This window comes from Rhinatrema bivittatum, chromosome 5 (assembly GCF_901001135.1).
Source record: "Rhinatrema bivittatum chromosome 5, aRhiBiv1.1, whole genome shotgun sequence".
Taxonomy (NCBI): Eukaryota; Metazoa; Chordata; class Amphibia; order Gymnophiona; family Rhinatrematidae; genus Rhinatrema; species Rhinatrema bivittatum.
The window spans coordinates 301,401,724-301,420,644 of record NC_042619.1 but is presented as its reverse complement, the minus strand read 5'-3'; the positions used below and the strand labels follow the sequence as shown (position 1 = coordinate 301,420,644).

Sequence of the window (18,921 nt, the reverse complement as noted above, 5' to 3'; positions counted from 1 at the left end):
GTTCGGGGGAATTGGACACGCGTTTTCGACCCCTTACTGAATAAGGGGTAACTCTAGCATGTCGAAAACGCGCATCCAATCGAGGGTTAACAGTGCACTCAGTCGGAGCGCACTGTACTGTATCGGCCCGTTACTCAGCCTGGGGATAAGAGAGGCTGAAAGCACCTAAAGGAGGTGACTCAGGATGGGGAAGGGGAGGAGATGCTGTGTAAAATGTATGTGCTGCACAAAGTTGAGATCTAGCTATCCATGCTGCCTGTTAATTCTCATATGCCAGGGCTCATGCTGTATTCTTGGAAGGAGAGGTATGCTTGACCTCATATTCTCAGAAAGGCACTCGCGCATGTTTAAAGAGCCATCACTAGTCTCTTTTTGGTACGAGGTGCTAAAGGCAGAACCCAGGGGCTGATCTGAATTTCAGCATCTTGTAGATGTCTGATGGTACACTAGCTAGGAAACACTGGTTTAATACTTGGCTTTCTGCTGCTAGAGAGGGATAAAAGAAGAACAAACCATTTTCACTTGGAGGAGATGCTGAATGATAGGAACAATATAAGCAGCAGTCTTTCCAGATCCAGTTCTAGCTCGGGCCAAGAGGTCCTTTCCTTCCAAGGCCAATGGGATGGCTTTCTCCTGGATCAGGGTGGGCCGAGCCCATCCCAGGTCAGCAATTGCCTGTAGTAGGAGCAACAAATACATCAATCCAAGTAGGGATGGGAGTGAATCACATCATTTTCTTTTTTCACACAATTTTTTAGTTAGAACATAAAATGTATTATATCAATAAAGAACAAAGCTTTTGATATTTAAAGTGGTCTGTAGGTACAATGATGAAGAAATTATATACGGGGCACTCTGGGCTCTGGTAACAATTATATCACTCACATGGACATAAGAACATAAGAACATAAGAAAATGCCATACTGGGTCAGACCAAGGGTCCATCAAGCCCAGCATCCTGTTTCCAACAGTGGCCAATCCAGGCCATAAGAACCTGGCAAGTACCCAAAAACTAAGTCTATTCCATGTAACCATTGCTAATGGCAGTGGCTATTCTCTAAGTGAACCTAATAGCAGGTAATGGACTTCTCCTCCAAGAACTTATCCAATCCTTTTTTAAACACAGCTATACTACCTGCACGAACCACATTCTCTGGCAACAAATTCCAGAGTTTAATTGTGCGTTGAGTAAAAAAGAACTTTCTCCGATTAGTTTTAAATGTGCCCCATGCTAACTTCATGGAGTGTCCCCTAGTCCTTCTACTATCTGAAAGAGTAAATAACCGATTCACATCTACCCGTTCTAGACCTCTCATGATTTTAAACACCTCTATCATATCCCCCCTCAGTCGTCTCTTCTCCAAGCTGAAAAGTCCTAATCTCTTTAGTCTTTCCTCATAGGGGAGTTGTTCCATTCCCCTTATCATTTTGGTAGCCCTTCTCTGTACCTTCTCCATCGCAATTATATCTTTTTTGAGATGCGGCGACCAGAATTGTACACAGTATTCAAGGTGCGGTCTCACCATGGAGCGATACAGAGGCATTATGACATTTTCCGTTTTATTCATCATTCCTTTTCTAATAATTCCCAACATTCTGTTTGCTTTTTGACTGCCGCAGCACACTGAACCGACGATTTCAATGTGTTATCCACTATGACACCTAGATCTCTTTCTTGGGTTGTAGCACCTAATATGGAACCCAACATCGTGTAATTATAGCATGGGTTATTTTTCCCTATATGCATCACCTTGCACTTTTCCACATTAAATTTCATCTGCCATTTGGATGCCCAATTTTCCAGTCTCACAAGGTCTTCCTGCAATTTATCACAATCTGCTTGTGATTTAACTACTCTGCACAATTTTGTGTCATCTGCAAATTTGATTATCTCACTCGTCGTATTTCTTTCCAGATCATTTATAAATATATTGAACAGTAAGGGTCCCAATACAGATCCCTGAGGCACTCCACTGTCCACTCCCTTCCACTGAGAAAAGGAGGAAAGGAGAAGGAGAAAAGGAGGAAATCTCACACTGGAGCAGGCTGATAATCAGTCAGTCAGTCTGACTGGCTGATCAATTTTATTCTTTCTGGTGTCAAAATCACCTATGTGAGAAAGGCACATCAGAACCCAAGATTATAACTGGGACCATGGATCACGTTTGACATTTATTACATTTATAAGGACATAAATGCCTATGGGAATGTATAGTCTCTGTCCCTAGCAGAGTTAAAGGGCTGGCTGATGGTTCACCGATAACACGTTAAGGGATTCCTAAACGCAGAGCCTGCTCCTCAGACCAACAGGTGCAGAGGATACCGCGGTTCACAGCCGGGGGAAGGGAGGGACGCTAAGTAACCAGGCATTGCACAAGTGTGACACCTAGTGGTTGGACTTAGGATGCACACAAGGCGGGTTCCAGAGAGAGATGCGGTGTGACCCCTACGAAGGAGTGTTACTGGGCTCCGACAGGGGAGGGGTGAAGCAGTATGAATACAGAAGCAAAACATAAATGCACTTTCATAAACAGAGATATAACGCCATTCACTTCTGGACATTGCCCATGTTCCCTGCATTACAGGACAACAAGGCAGGTAAGCGACGCAGGATAAGAGAATTTGCCGGCAACCATGCGGCCTGCAGACGCAACCAGTAAGCTAAACGTGAGACAAGGCAATGGGCGATACAAACGTCCTCCAGCTACAGCGCACTCCTGCGTACGCAGCATTAATATAAGAAGCGGTAGAAAGCGAGAACGCCAGGCTTCGTGTCCGCGCCCAGTACCTTCAACACCCGATCATCCAGCCCCAGCTCATGGAACCCCAGCCCCATGGAAGCTGCCATCTTCAACGCACGCACGACGGAGTCAAAGCAAAGATCACCGGGTAACCAGACCATAGAGGGGGAAAAAAAAAGTCAGGACCTCTGCTGCCCCCCTGCGGTTGGAGGAGCCAGGGAGGTCGCAGAGAAGAGGCTCTGGCATTAAATTCAGCCCTTCACTTTTATAATTTTGTTTGTTTATGTAATTATACAATATGATTGTAATATCTTTATTTGGGCTTATGCATTTTGCTGTTTATATATTATTGTTTGGCAGCATGTTTATAACTTTTCTGTGTTTTGGATTAGTGTTACATTTTGAACATTTTAATTCGTGTTTATATGTAATTTTTATACTGCAGTTCTGTACTTGATTATTGTTCAACACTTTGGGATTCTGTTTTTAAATGTATTGTAATTCATCTTGAGGCCATTCTTGGTAAAAAGAATATCTAATGTCAAATGAATAAATACCTCTGTGACACATGTAATAATTAAACTGGTAACTGATACAGTCTGTCTAGATCATCTAAGAAGTATTAAGTTTAGCCCTCAAAACCTACTGTCTGTAAACTAGGAAGACAATTACTGCATGTAAGCCAGAACAGTACAGTTATGTTGTGATTTTAACTAAAACTAAGCTCAAACCCCTAAGAGATTATGGTTTGCATTAATAAAATCTCAAAGCAGGATGCCAATATAGTCTAGAACAGGGGTCAGGAACCTTTTTGGCTGAGAGAGCCATAAACGCCACATATTTTAAAATGTAATTCCATGAGAGCCATACAATATGTTTAAAACTAAATACAAGTAAATGTGTGCATTTTATGTAAGATCACACTTTTAAAGTACAATAAGTCTCTGAAAATATTACACCAGGCCTTAAGACACCAATACATCTCCTATTAGGAAAACGGACCAAGTCAGGCTGCTATAGAGTCCTACACAGAAACTACACGCCAGCAGAAAACCTCACCTGAATCACGTGCTGTCCCTCACCTAACATAGAATAAAGAGACCAAAACGCATAACAAGAAGCATGCAGACAAAAACTGAATTGGAAACTGCAACAAGCCAGAGTCTCTGTATGCAGTGTAACAAAGGAAAAAAGAAACATCACACATCCTTATAAAACAAATCAAGAAATATAAAATCATCAGCAGTAAAACTGTACTAACAAAAAGAACATATTTCGAAACAGCTGATGAGTGGAATATCCAATAATTAAAAACTCATATAAAACATTTCCAGATACCAACAAAATATTTCAAAATAGCAGACACAAAGATCCAGTAATGAAAAATAATAAGGATACAAAAATTTTTTGCTCTGCATACCTGGGAACGTTTGATATCCAGGTGTCCTGAGATTGTTCTGAATTAGCAGGAGGTGGGGTGGTTTGCTTGGAACTTTCTCCTCTCTCAGTCACATACCAGCGCTCTCTCTCACACTGGCTCTCAATGACACACCTATACACACATGCTCTCAGTCACTCACATATACAAATGTTTTTTCTCTCTCACTTATATAGGCTCTTAATTACACATTTACACACATGCTGTCTATCTTTTCACGCTTACACACACACAGGCTTTCAATCACATAAATACATGCTGTCTTTTTCTCTCACACACAGACTCTCATTCACATGCTTACAAACATGTCCTCTCTTTCTCTCATTTACACACAGGCTCTCAATCACATACTCACATGCTCCCTCACCTAAATCAGCTCTCAATCACACACATACACACATGGTCTCTCTCTCTCTCATTTAAACACAGGCTCTCAATCACATACTCACATGCTCCCTCACCTAAATCAGCTCTCAATCACACAGACACACATGGTCTCTCTCTCTCATTTAAACACAGGCTCTCAATCACATACTCACATGCTCCATCACCTAAACCAGCTGTCAATCAGACACAGACACACATGATCTCTCTCTTACTTATACACACAGGCTCTTAATCATACATACACATGATCTCTCTCACACACAAAGGATCTCAATCATACACACATACTCTTCAAACAAACAGGTTTTCAATTACAAACTTACACATACAGGTTCCCAATGGTAAACTTACATTCATGCTCTCTCTCTCACAGGCAGGATCTCAATCACAGACATACTCTCTTTCACATATACAGGCTCTCAATCATTCACATACATGCAATCTCTCACTCACACACACAGGATCTCAAACACACATGCTTGCTCGCTCATTCATTCACTCTCTCTCTCCCCCTTCCCCCCCCCCGGGAACTCGCGGCAGCAGCAGCCACCTCCCAACGCTAACCTCCTTCATTTTCAGCCCTCGCGGAGGCGAAGGCGGAGTCCCATCGGCCGCGGTTGAAGATTTTCATTTCCTTCCTCCGAGCCGCGCTGCAGTCTTCTTCCCGTCGGACACTAGCGTGCCTGCGCGGGTCTTCCCGCGCAGGCACCCGATGCTCTCCACTTCCTCTTCCGGGCCGCGGGAAGAAGAGAGCACCGGCGTGCTCTCTTCTTCCCGCGGCCCGGAAGAGGAAGTGGAGAGCATCGGGTGCCTGCGTGGGAAGACCCGCGCAGGCACCCGATGACTCCAGCGCTGGCACCCGGCTGACACCCGATGACTCCCGCACAGGCACCCGGATGACTCCAGTCGGCGTGCTCTCTTCTCCTCCCCCCCCGCGGCCCGGAAGAGGAAGTGGTGAGCATCGGGTGCCTGCGCGGAAGAAGAGACCACGCTAGTGTGGTCTCTTCTTCCCGCGCAGGCACCCGATGCTCTCCACTTCCTCTTCCGGGCCGCGGGGGGGGGAGAAGAGAGCACGCCGGTGCCGCTGACTCCAGCTGTCCTGCCGCGTTCCGCCCGGGCTGACAGCATTTTAAGCCCGGGCGGCGGAGGACCGGGGAGCAGCTGGGTCAGCGGGGAACCGCGAAGTATGGCACACTTGTCTGCGAGCCAGATGCAGCCCTCAAAAGAGCCATATCTGGCTCGCGAGCCATGGGTTCCCGACCCCTGGTCTAGAACAGTGGCACAAATTCCACCCAAGCAGTGTCTGCAGTGCAGGAGGGTCCGAGGAAGAAAAGAGAACATGGGGCCCACTTTTAGCCATTATCAGGTCTTCTGAAGCTTTCTGTGTTCACAAGTACCAGGTCCAGTATTGTCCCTTCCCTCCGGAATTGGAATAGGAAGTAAAAGAAAATAAACAGCCTATTGAAACTAAAATGATGAAAATTCAAGAAGAGGGAAAGTTTAATTAAGGACTATTTATTGCTTCATAACAATTTGGAACACTGAGAAAATACAATAAGCAGACATTATGATTTTTTAAATTTCCAAAATTACCTATTTCACTTCGTTTAGCCCAAATTTTTGTTGGCCTGCACATGTAAAATCTGGGGATTACGCACGTGGCTGGGCCCTGTGCATGCCGAGCGCATTTTCCAAAGGGCCTGGTACACGCAGAAGTGCCAGGCCATCAAAAAGGGGCGGGCCAGGGGGCAGGGCTGGGCAGGAGCAGAAATAAGTTAAAAAAATTAAAAAAAAAATAAGGTAGGTAGGTGTTAGGGGTCAGGGGGAAAGGTAGGAAGGTTAGGTAGGGGTATGGAGCGGAATGTGAGGGAACTTCATGCAGTGCTGTCTTCTCTTGATCTAACATGAAGTTAATATGTGGCACATTTAAAATTAATTGAATAAAATTCTTTTTCACTTAACGCACAATTAAACTCTGGAATTTGTTGCCAGAGGATGTGGTTAGTGCAGTTACATAAGAACATGCCATACTGGGTCAGACCAAGGGTCCATCAAGCCCAGCATCCTGTTTCCAACAGTGGCCAATCCAGGCCATAAGAACCTGGCAAGTACCCAAAAACAAAGTCTATTCCATGTTACCGTTGCTAGTAATAGCAGTGGCTATTTTCTAAGTCAACTTATTTAATAGCAGGTAATGGACTTCTCCTCCAAGAACTTATCCAATCCTTTTTTAAACACAGCTATACTAACTGCACTAACCACATCCTCTGGCAACAAATTCCAGAGTTTAATTGTGCGTTGAGTAAAAAAGAATTTTCTCCAATTAGCTTTAAATGTGCCACATGCTAACTTCATGGAGTGCCCCCTAGTCTTTCTATTATCTGAAAGAGTAAATAACCGATTCACATCTACCCGTTCTAGACCTCTCATGATTTTAAACACTTCTATCATATCCCCCCTCAGCCATCTCTTCTCCAAGGTGAAAAGTCCTAACCTCTTTAGTCTTTCCTCATAGGGGAGCTGTTCCATTCCCCTTATCATTTTGGTAGCCCTTCTCTGTACCTTCTCCATCGCAATTATATCTTTTTTGAAATGTGGCGACCAGAATTGTACACAGTATTCAAGGTGCGGTCTCACCATGGAGCAATACAGAGGCATTATGACATTTTCCGTTTTATTCACCATTTCCTTTCTAATAATTCCCAACATTCTTTTTTGACTGCCACAGCACACTGAACCGACAATTTCAATGTGTTATCCACTATGACGCCTAGATCTCTTTCTTGGGTTGTAGCACCTAATATGGAACTAACATTGTGTAATTATAGCATGGGTTATTTTTCCCTATATGCATCACCTTGCACTTATCCACATTAAATTTCATCTGCAATTTTGATGCCCAATTTTCCAGTCTCACAAGGTCTTCCTGCAATTTATCATAATCTGCTTGTGATTTAACTACTCTGAACAATTTTGTGTCATCTGCAAATTTGATTATCTCACTCGTCGTATTTCTTTCCAGATCATTTATAAATATATTGAAAAGTAAGGGTCTCAATACAGATCCCTGAGGCACTCCACTGCCCACTCCCTTCCACTGAGAAAATTGACCATTTAATCCTACTCTCTGTTTTCTGTCTTTTAGCCAGTTTGCAATCCACGAAAGGACATCGCCACCTATCCCATGACATTTTTAACTTTTCCTAGAAGCCTCTCATGAGGAACTTTGTCAAACGCCTTTTGAAAATCCAAGAATACTACATCTACTGGTTCACCTTTATCCACATGTTTATTAACTCCTTCAAAAAAGTGAAGCAGATTTGTGAGGCAAGACTTGCCTTGGGTAAAGCCATGCTGACTGTGTTCCATTAAACCATGTTAGTGTAGCTGTGTTTAAAAAAAGATTGAATAGGTTCTTGGAGGAGAAGTCCATTACCTGCTATTAATTAAGTTGACTTAGAAAATAGCCACTGCTATTACTAGCATCAGTAACATGGAATAGACTTTGTTTTTGGGTACTTGCCAGATTCTTATGGCCTGGATTGGCCTCTGTTGGAAACAGGATGCTGTGCTTGATGGACCCTTGATCTGACCCAGTATGGCATTTTCTTATGTTCTTAACCCCACTTGAAGGAATGCCTCCAACCAATCAGGCAGATGCAATATCGGCATGGGAAAAATAGTGCTCAATGTGCGCCAATCCTGTGCGTGTGGAAAAATTATGTCCATCACCAATAGGCATTTGGCCTGTTATGTTTGCCTGGACCCCGACCACGACCAGGCGACATGGAAACACTGTGGACGCATGTCACCTCGGGCCCAGCGTCAAAGGACCCAGAAAATAGAGAACCTGAAACTCGCAGCCAAAGGCACGAATGCCCCCACCTCGGAGGCCCACTCCTCGCAGGGACCGGCTCCATATCAGACCCATAAGCAAAAACAAGCATGGTCCCTTGGGCCCCAGATTTTGGCCAAACAGAAGGCCAGATCGCCAAGGCCCAAACACAGCCACTGTGATCCGTCCCAGCCCAAAGATCGCGACCCGGATCACGAGCCTCGACGTGAGCGTCGACTGTCCGACACTATTGCGCCGACCCCGAAGCCAACGGCGCCGAACCGCGTCGAAGCGAGCAACACCACGCATGCGCTCTTGAGGCAACCGTTGATGCGGTCCTCACGCAAGAGGCTTCAACGCACCCATCGACGCATTCATTGATGCAGTCCCATTCGCATGCACAGGTAGACAGCTGCATCAGTCATCGACAGGAGCAGGTATGACGCTCTGACGCCTCACAGCAGTGGAGACGATGGCAGTGTCCACACACTGGGGCTGACGCCCTCCAGGGATTTCACTGTGGTCCACCATCTTAGACCACATAAGGACCACAGATCCCATCAGAGAAGCCCAATGCATGAGGAAAGGGCGGACATGGAGCTCATCGACGGGCCCTCCAGCTCCGACTCTCAGGACTCTTCCTCATCTTCATCCCTCAAGGTCTTCTCAGACCTTTCTTCAACCTCCCAGCGGCGATGCATTTCCATGCAGTTATAGCTAGCTCTATATAAGGCGGCCAAGGTTCTGGTTGATGAACATCCTCAACCGCAATGTCCACGAGTTCCAGATTCCAACATCCTTCTGGCGGCGATAGGCCATAAGTGTTGCATGTGCTGACCGCGGCAGGCCTGCGGCCGGACCCACTTACCCCCGACTGCTAGCTCCAGCTCCCGGTTCCTCCTCCCTCACGGCTATGGGCAGCCGATTGCATATCCGAGCTGCCACCGTGGACTCCTTAGCTCCGTGGGGAGACGCCGCCATCCTGCACCATGCTGCCTCCTAGGCGCGCATGCGCGCATCTGCTCTACCTTTAAAGGGGCCGCGGCGGGAAACCACCTCACGGTCCCAGATGATGACATCACTGGGTCCCGGTACTTAAGGCTGGGCCCAGCCAGTGCTTCCTTGCCTTGGCAACAGGTCTCCACGCTTGTCGTGTGCTTGTTGCTTGTCCCTGTTCTCTTCTGTGTTCTGATTCCTGGCTGGTTCCTGTTCTTGTGTCCCTGCCTATGCTCCTGGTACCCGTTCTCGTCCTTATTCCTGGGTCCTGCTTCTACCCAGTCCTAGTCCTCGTTACTGATTGACTTCTGGCTTGACCCCTGCTTCGTCTGACCATGCTACTGATTGACTTCTGTCTTGACCTCTGCTTTGCCTGACGATTCTCGGACTGACTCCTGGCTTGATCTGTGCTCGTTTGACCGCCTGTCCTTGTTAGCCACCTGTCCCGACCACAGCCTGCACTTCAACGCCTCTATTGATTCTACCCTGGACTTGGCCTCTCAGGCTTCGGCCTTCTTTTACTCAGGCGCCACCTGTCTTGCCTTCCGTTTTCCATTGGCGCCCTGCCCTTGTACCTCCCATGGCATGGACACTATGGCATGTAGATCCATTGCAGCATCTACCACACAGCCTCCCGCTTGCTGCGAGAGACCACATGAGACTCGAGAAAGGCCTCCCTAACCGGGCACAAAAATTCGAGAGTGTAGCGTCTCTTATGACCTCTAGCACCCAATGGTCCAAGGTAATAAGAACATAAGAAAATGCCATACTGGGTCAGACCAAGGGTCCATCAAGCCCAGCATCCTGTTTCCAACAGTGGCCAATCCAGGCCATAAGAACCTGGCAAGTACCCAAAAACTAAGTCTATTCCATGTTACCATTGCTAATGGCAGTGGCTATTCTCTAAGTGAACTTAATAGCAGGTAATGGACTTCTCCTCCAAGAACTTATCCAATCCTTTTTTAAACACAGCTATACTAACTGCACTAACCACATCCTCTGGCAACAAATTCCAGAGTTTAATTGTGCGTTGAGTAAAAAAGAACTTTCTCCGATTAGTTTTAAATGTGCCCCATGCTAACTTCATGGAGTGCCCCCTAGTCTTTCTACTATCTGAAAGAGTAAATAACCGATTCACATCTACCCATTCTAGACCTCTCACAATTTTAAACATCTCTATCATATCCCCCCTCAACCGTCTCTTCTCCAAGCTGAAAAGCCCTAACCTCTTTAGTCTTTCCTCATAGGGGAGCTGTTCCTTTCCCCTTATCATTTTGGTAGCCCTTCTCTGTACCTTCTCCATCGCAATTATATCTTTTTATATCCTGGTTCACTCTATGTAAAAGCTGGACAAGCTGCCCCCTACAGCTTCTATGCAGGAGTGGGACATCCTGCTTTCCGTGTGCTGATTTTCCACCACGGGCCCCTTGACCGGCACCATCCCTGGAGCTTCTATGGCCTCCACGAAAGGACTGCTGGTAGTTGCCTATCGGCTTTGCAGACGCATTGGAGGTGGCCCTACCAGACCAAAATCTTCTCGAATTCCTGAACCGGATTCGAGGCGGGAACACTATCTTACTAGAGCGCTTATCCTCAGGCAGCCTGTTCCCCTTAGATTCCCCCAAGTCTTCATCAGCTGATCCAAATCCTTCCCGAAGAGAAGCTTCCCTTTGAAAGGGAGATTAAACAGCTAAGCCTTTGACCACATGTCCACTGACCAATTGCGCAGCCACAAAAGCCTGCGGGCCACCACCGCCAAGACCATACTCCTGGCTGACGTGTGAACCAAATCATAGAACTAATCGGCTACATAAGCCACCCCAGCCTCTAAACGAGCTGACTGCAGGACACCATCTCCTGTCAAAGCCGGGTCCTGTGCTTTCTGCAACCCACGCAGCAGGCCCTCTGCATCAAGCTGGCACAAATAGCAGCCCAGCGCAAGGACCTCAAACATTGCTTTAGGTGATTCTCCAACTTGCGGTCTTGTACATCCTTGAAAATGGCAGCCCTCATCACTGGGATGGTCATCTTTTAAGTGAACGCTGACACTGCAGCATTTCGAAGGTCTCTTCCATCATGGGATATAGCTTCTCAACATCCTGATCTTCTTAGGTAAAGGAAAGGCACTCGGGAGGGGGGGGGGGGCCCTCAGCCCATCCAGGAATGGACTCATCCTCTTGCTATCCGACTCCTCCTGAGTCACTTTAACCCCCAGTTCCTCCAAGACCTGGGTTTAAGAGAGCATAGTTCAACCTTCTTAAATAAATGGACAACTCGAGGATCATCCCCCTCCGATATTTCATTTGGATCCGGGGCATTCTTAGCTACATCCGTGTCCAAACCCAGTTCCACAGACATGTCAGCATCTGGAACTATCCCCTGGTGGTCCATAGGAACATCCTGCGGATCATCCATGTAGTCCCTCCCCATCCCTGGGGTCCACCAGTGACTCTGCCCGACGTAGTCCCAGACGAAGCAGTAGGTCCCCGGACCCACCTGTGGCCCTCTTAGGCTTCTTCAGCGCGAACAGCAGAGGCCCAACTCTTGCCTGCTTCCCCTTCGCCCCTTTCCCTGCCAGGAAGGCTTTATGCATCAAAGGATAAATTTTGGGGAAAACTCCCTCAGGGCCATCTGTCCCTTGCTCCAGGCTGTCATAGGAGTACCCCCCTTCATCAGAGTCCCCTGAACCACGGAGAAAACGGGGGAGGGGTATCTCTGGGTTCCCTAGTTAAAAAGGACTCCTGCCCACAGCCCTACATGGATCCAGCCGCCTCGTGGGACCCCCAGAACCCTCAGCTGCCAACACTGACATCCCCCCCCCCCCAAAAGGAGGGAAATTTGCTTCTCCTGGTGCACCCCACTGAGAAAGCCTCCTCTCCCGAAGCGCAACCAGGGCAGAGGGAGCAAGAATTCAAGCATGTAGACTCCAGCCCACACGCGCGCGGCACACTTCTCTGTGTGGTTCAGGCGCCATACCACGTGCTCCCGCACTGATGGCCGCCCTGCGGCCTGCAAACACCACCGGCCTTAATCACCAATCTGGTGCACGCCTTTTTTCTTAAACAAAATGTTTTCTGCAGCGTGGAAAAATCAGCCGAGCACCGCCGCAGAAAAGACCGCTGCTCTCCAGTCTCGCAAGGCCCCCAGAGACTAGGGGGCCTTGCGAGACTGGGGGGCCTTGCCAGACTCTCCAGTCTGGCAAGGCCCGCAGAGACTGCGGGAAAAACAGACGCAGCTGCACCAATTGCTGCTGCACCTCCTCCGCTACAGGCCTGGCCGCTAATGCTGCTGGGACCCCCGGGACACACGCGGACTGGCCCAGTAGTTACCTTCTGTCTGCCGAGGCCTGCAGCCCTCGCTGCCTCATGGCCATACCTTCCGCCCCCAGCAACCAGCTGTTTGCCTTTCTGCTTTTTTTTTTTTAACTTTAAAATCACAGATAAAGGCAAAAAACACACACGGGGTTCTTCCCTGATTCCGGGCCTTGCAGACAGAGGCCTCGGAGGCCTGAGGGAACCAATCCCCTGGCTTTCAGGGCCCCCAGCACGATGCAGGCAAGCATAAGATAGGGGTTCCCAACCCCCTGGACGCCTGGCTCAACTTGAGGGATGGTCCACCAAGGAGCCTAACACCTCAGGAGCTTTCTCCGAAATTCTCCTACTTCAATTCTTTCTGTTTCATAATCTCAGACTGCAGGGTTGCACCTCTACCATCTACTGGAGACAGAGAAATACTGAGGGGACTGCAAGTGGCACTCTCTGTTATGTAGCAGAGCCTCAAAGTTTTCTTTCTCTGACTCCATCTGCTGGTGGGGAGGCAAAATCCACTTGTCTGGACTGATCTGGGTATGTTCAGGATTATGCTAATCTATTTCCTTACATGTAAGTTAATAAAAGAAATATTAATCGGAATCACTAGGTGTGTTTACTTTCTAATGATCCTAGCCTGCGAGTCAGGTAGGACTCAATGGAGTGCCCTAATTGTGGTAGTAAAGGTACAACTTGCCTTGGTATGAATCTTTTTTTTTTTTTTTGAACAGGCATAGATAAAGAGTAAAGTTGCTTTTTGGGTTTTTTTGACCCATGGGAATTACGTTGGAGGGTTCTACTTTATCCACTATTTTGTTAAATTTATCTAGTGGTTGAACAGAGACATTAAACTAGAAAACATGGCCTGAGATGTGGACAATTTACACAATTTATTGCAAAGTAGGTTCCTCGCAATATGAGCAATAGCAGAAATGGAATCAAGCTCTGGGTGAAATTGCGTAGTGGTTGATGGCTAATAAATGAAAGGTTAATCCATTCAAAACTGAGGGCTTGTGGCTTAGAAAATCAACTTTAGTTTTTGATCCTCCATTTGTAATCAGACTTTTACGTTTCTTCCTTTATAGCACAAAATACAGATTTTGGGGGGAGTGTATTAGAGTTGGATTTAAATTTGCATTCCCAAATTTCTAAAGTAGTTTGTTCTTGCTTTTTACAGTTAAAAGAGATTCATAGTTTACAACCCTATCTCTCTGGAGGAAACTTGCCAACCTATATTCATGCTACTGGAATAAGCCAGATAGATTACTATGTGTGCTGGGGTGACTAAAGTGCAATAGTATATATTACAGCTGATCCAACCACTCATATTTTCCAGGGATTGAAATTTAGAGATCACATCACCCAAGTGTTAAAATCTTTACGCTGGTTGCCTGTGGCCTTTAGTGTAGATTTCAAGATTTTTGTTCAGGTTTTTAAATTCTGCATGAATTATATCTAAAATATTTAATGGATGGGTTGATGTAGTCTACTTTGATTAGGAACTTAAAATCATCCCAAAAGATTCAAGTCCCTTCACCAAAGGAGGTGAGGCTGGTGGAAACACACAAAAATTCAAAATATTTTAGATTAACTAAATTGGCTTGGCTTTTTAGATGAGTTTTTGAGTGATAGAGATAATAAAACTAAAAATGTTATGTTACTGTGGATTTGTAATTTGTTGTGTTTAAATTTTTTTTTAGTTATAGGTTTATTGTTTTATATTTTACATTTATTCTGTATTTTATGTTTACTGTTTTTGTAAACCAGGCTGGAGTCGTCATGAATGGGTAGTATATAGATTGAAGATTACAAATAAATAGAAGATTCATGTCTGCTTGTCGACAAAGAACATTAATATCATACACTCATATCAAATAGACTCAGAGACAAAAAGAAAGAAAGAAACAAATGTAAGATTTATCTGCAGAACGTAAAGCTCAGGAGGGCACCTGCTCCACCACTAGCACCGAAGATGTTATGGGCTTTGGCAGGTATCTAAGCTCCTTCCCTAAATTTTTGAACCCCTCCCATACCTCACTGTCTTCGTTTCTTGCCAGCTCATCGGTCCACAAATGCAGTACGAAATCAACTGCAGAATCCATTTTTCTTCAGTAGTCTAAGTAAATATACGTGGGATTTTTTTTTTTTTTTTACTTGAGCATCATGCATGGAAAGGCAGGTCAGAAATTGCATTAGATACAATAAACAGCAGCATTTTCAGGAGGTAGCACCTGTCCATGACAAGGGGAAAGAAAGCCTATGTTGTTTTGCCTATTTCAACACAGGGTTCAAAACTTGCTGTAAAGGTGGTAGTTTTAGGCAGAGTGCAACAGAGGTCATACTGTATCAGTCTGAAGGAGGGAAAAGGATCTTGGGTGAGAAATGCACTTCATATATTGACAGGTGTTTAGCCAGTGACAGATGCAAGCTGACTGATGCAGGCTGCCACCTCCAAGGAACAAACTAGCAGCACATTTTCTGTTGAGTTTCTAAAATTGTAGGGCACAGAAAAGGACATGGGATCATTTCAAAATGTTCCTATTGGATAAGGTTATTTGAATCTCTTTTCTTCCCTCCCATGGGCATGCAAAGCTAGGAGTGCTTGAATCTGGCATCTGCACTTATTTTCTACTATTTATTTATTTATCGAGGTTTATATACCATCGTTCGGTTTCGCCATCACAAGTTTTCAAAGTTACAATGTTTAACAGTGTTTCCAAAACGGTTCAAATGGTTGCTAACATAGCAGATATCATTTATGAACTTAGGTTGTAGATTAATCAAAACATATTACAGAACTGAGAAACAATCACAACTTTCTTGGGTCCATCAGTTTGCCTAGAGTTATAGGAGGGGAGCAGTGTTTTAGAGTCAGTGGGTGAGTTGGTAGGCTTTGGTAAACATCCATGTTTTTAGCTCTTTTTTGAAAGCTTTTTTCTTGTATTCTGAGTTCGATTGGGAGGGTGTTCCAGAGTTTGGGGCTTCCAAGTGAAATTGCTCTCTTGAGTTGAGGTGAGTTGTTTAGATCGAGAAGGTGGGATCTTTAATAGTCCTTTATTTGTTGATCTGAGGTTTGTTTGGAGCATGCAATTTTATGGATGAACTTAGCCAGTTTGTTTGTTTTTCATATATTATTTTATGTAGTATGGATAGTATTTTGTATTCGATCCTAAATTTTATTGGGAGCCAGTGTAGGAGTAATGTGATCATGTTTTTTAGATCGTGAGTATTCTTGTAGTTGCGTTTTGCAGGATCTGGAGTGGGCGGATGGTATTAAGAGGTAAGTTGAATAATAGGGAGTTACAGTAGTCCATGCTGGAGAAGATGAGTAGTTAAAGGACTGATCTGAAGTCATTGAGGGGAGAAGAAAGGTTTTAATTGACGTAATGTTAGGAGTTTGTGATATCCGTCTTTGATTTTAGCTGTGATGTGGTTCTTGAAGGAGAGTTCTTTGTCAATTATGACTCCAAGGTTGTGTGCATGGTTGACTGGAGGGATAACAACTTTTTGGTTTATTAAGTTGAGTGGTGGTAGTTGAGGAGTGTTGTTCTTTCTATCCAGTATGATTATTTCAGTTTTATCAAAGTTTAGTATGAGTTTCAAGTTGGTTAGTAGTTGCTTTATTTTGTTTAGGTATGTGGCTGTTTTTTTGTAGGTTTCTTCCAATGAGTTGATTATTGGGATTAATATTTGAATGCCATCTGCGTATTTGAAGTGGGTCAGGTTAAGGATTGATAGAAGGTGGAAGATCGGAAGGAGATAAATGTTGAAGAGTGTCGCCAATAGTGCGGAGCCTTGGGGGACTCCGGTGTCTAGATTTTTTTTTGAAAGGGTGTCATTGATCCATACTTGGTATGTTCTTTGTGATAGATATGATGTGAACCATTGTAGGGTTTTTTCTTTTGCACCAATTTCTGATAGTCGTTCAATCACGATAGAGTGGTTTACCATGTCAAAGGTTCCTGATAGGTTGAGTAGTACCAGAAGGTAGCTGTGGCCGTTTTCGAAACCTTTGCGTACGGTGTCGTTCAATGATAGTAATGTCTCTGTTTCAGTTGTTTTCTGAAGCCAAATTGTGTGGGTAGTAGGATATTGTTTTCTTCAAGGTGGTCACTGAGGTGGGAGTGGGCGACTTTCTCAATGATTTTGGCGATGAAGGGTAGGTTTGATATGGGTTGGTAGTTCAGTGGATTTTCTGGATCAAGGTTGTTCTTTTTCAGTATGGGTTTGATAATTGCTGATTTTAGGCATTCTGGGTAGTTTCCTTCAGTGAGGGATAGGTTTACAATGTCAGTTAAAATTTTAGTTATTGAAGATTCGATATTTTTAATAGTCGTTATGGGAATGGAGTCAATAGGGTGTTTAGCTGGGTTCATTTTTTTGATGATTGTTTGGATTTCCAGTGATGATGCAGTTTCAAAGTTGGGCCAACTTAATGTTTGAAAGTTTTGTATTTTCTGGTCTTGTGAGGTGTTGATGTTGTTATTTATGAGGTTTTTGATTTTTTCATTAAAGAATTCTGCGAGGTCATTACTTGTGATCTTGGATGTTGAAGATAACTGGTCATTATTGAATGATTTGGTTAGGCTTTTTACAATAGTGAAAAGCATCTTTGGGTTATGTTGGTATTTGTTTATTTTGAGTAGAAGTCTTTTTTTTGTTTTGTGGATGAGTTTTTTGTATTTGCTAGTTGAGCTCTGTATGCGTTAAGTAGTGTGGTTGATTTATTGTTGTTCCTCCAAGTTCTCTTTTTTCTGAGTTCACGTTTGACTGATCTGATGTTTTCATTGTACCATTGGTTCTGATGTTTTGGCTTTTTGTTTTCTTTATCATGGGGTTTATCTTATCTGCTACTGTTTTAGTGATGGAGATCCATGAAGAAGTTGCGTTCTCTGCATTTGATAGGTCTATGTTTGTTAGTTCTGTTTGTAAGTATTCTTGAAGTGTTTCGATGTGAAAAGGTGGTCTGTATGAGAAGGATTTAGGTGGGTTTTTTATTGTAGTAAATTTACTGTTTGAGTATAAATTTGCATGGATTATAGAGTGGGCTGATCAGGGTATCTTGGTGATCTTTGTTTGGTGATTATTCCATAGGTTAGTATTTATGAAGACAAGGGCAAGTGTGTGACCTGCTTTGTGAGTTGGGCCACTGATGATTTGACCAAGGCCTATTGATGAGAGCACATCAATGATTGAGGAACATGTAGGGGAGTGGGGGATGGTATCTGTGTGTATGTTGAAGTCACCTAAGAATATTATGGGTTTGTTGATGGATATTTTTGTTAATAACAATTCAGTAAGTGGAGAGCAGTTCCGATCCAGAGTATTTGGGGGGGGGGGGGGGCAGTATATCAGACAGATTTGTAGTTTTGGTGAGTCAAATAGTGCAATTTCTAGAGGGGTGTAGTTATTAGTTGGGAGTAATTTCGTCTGTAGGTTTTTTTTTTTATGAGTAGCATTAGGCCTTCGCCTTTCTTTTTTGGTCTGGGAATTGAGAAGGTTTTGTAGAAAGGGTTGTTGATTTGGTTGATTAGTACTGTGTCTGTGTTTTTTTATCCACGTTTCTGTGATTGCTATGAAGTCCGGCTTGTCATCTTGAAGAAAGTCATTGATGATGGGAATTTTCTTTATTATGGATTGTGCATTAAAAAGCATAAATGATAGTGCCAAGTAGCTGCTGTATGTTTTTATGTTATGAGTTAAGGTATAGTGTTGGTATTTGTGGTTTTTTGATTTCGTGCTTGTGTCGTTCTGGTTAATATCTAATTTCAAGTCATTTCTGTGGTTCTTGCTGTAGTCAGGGGGTTGATGGTTTGACATTTCTTGGGTAGTTTGGAAAGAAGGTAAGGAAGGTAAATTACTCTCTCAATAAGTGGTTTAACAAGCTTCATGATTACAATCATGTACTTAACCAGAGCCAGCAACTCTTAACTACTAGTGCACGTGTCTTTGCCCATGAAGAGCTCCTGAACTCTATCAGATCAAATGGAGATTAAGAGATCTGCTCAAGTTGGCTAAGAGAACAGGACAAAGTTCTCTGCCATCTTAGCTTTATGTTCTAACCCAATAGCAGTTACAATGAATATGCATTAGATATATTTGCATGCATTGTTTCATGCATAGTCATTGTGAATATCCTATACAACTAGATGGGCAGGACTTCTTGAGGACCAGGTTGAGAACAGCACCTCTAAACCCCTATCATGTGGCTTGTCC

The 18,921-nt window shown here is 44.4% G+C and overlaps 1 protein-coding gene across 2 annotated transcripts in view; it reads right to left on the bottom strand.

Moving 5' to 3' along the window:
- Positions 1-2,937, bottom strand: part of DDX56 (DEAD-box helicase 56) — a 103,688-nt gene extending 100,751 nt beyond the window's left edge. For both annotated transcript variants that reach the window (XM_029604182.1, XM_029604183.1), the window contains exons 1-2: positions 2,789-2,937; positions 514-675 (exon numbers count right to left, since the gene is read on the bottom strand). In XM_029604182.1, the coding sequence (XP_029460042.1) occupies positions 514-675; positions 2,789-2,902 (276 nt within the window). In that variant the 5' untranslated portion in view covers positions 2,903-2,937. The remainder of the gene's footprint in view (positions 1-513; positions 676-2,788) is intronic.
- Positions 2,938-18,921: the final 15,984 nt, after the last annotated feature.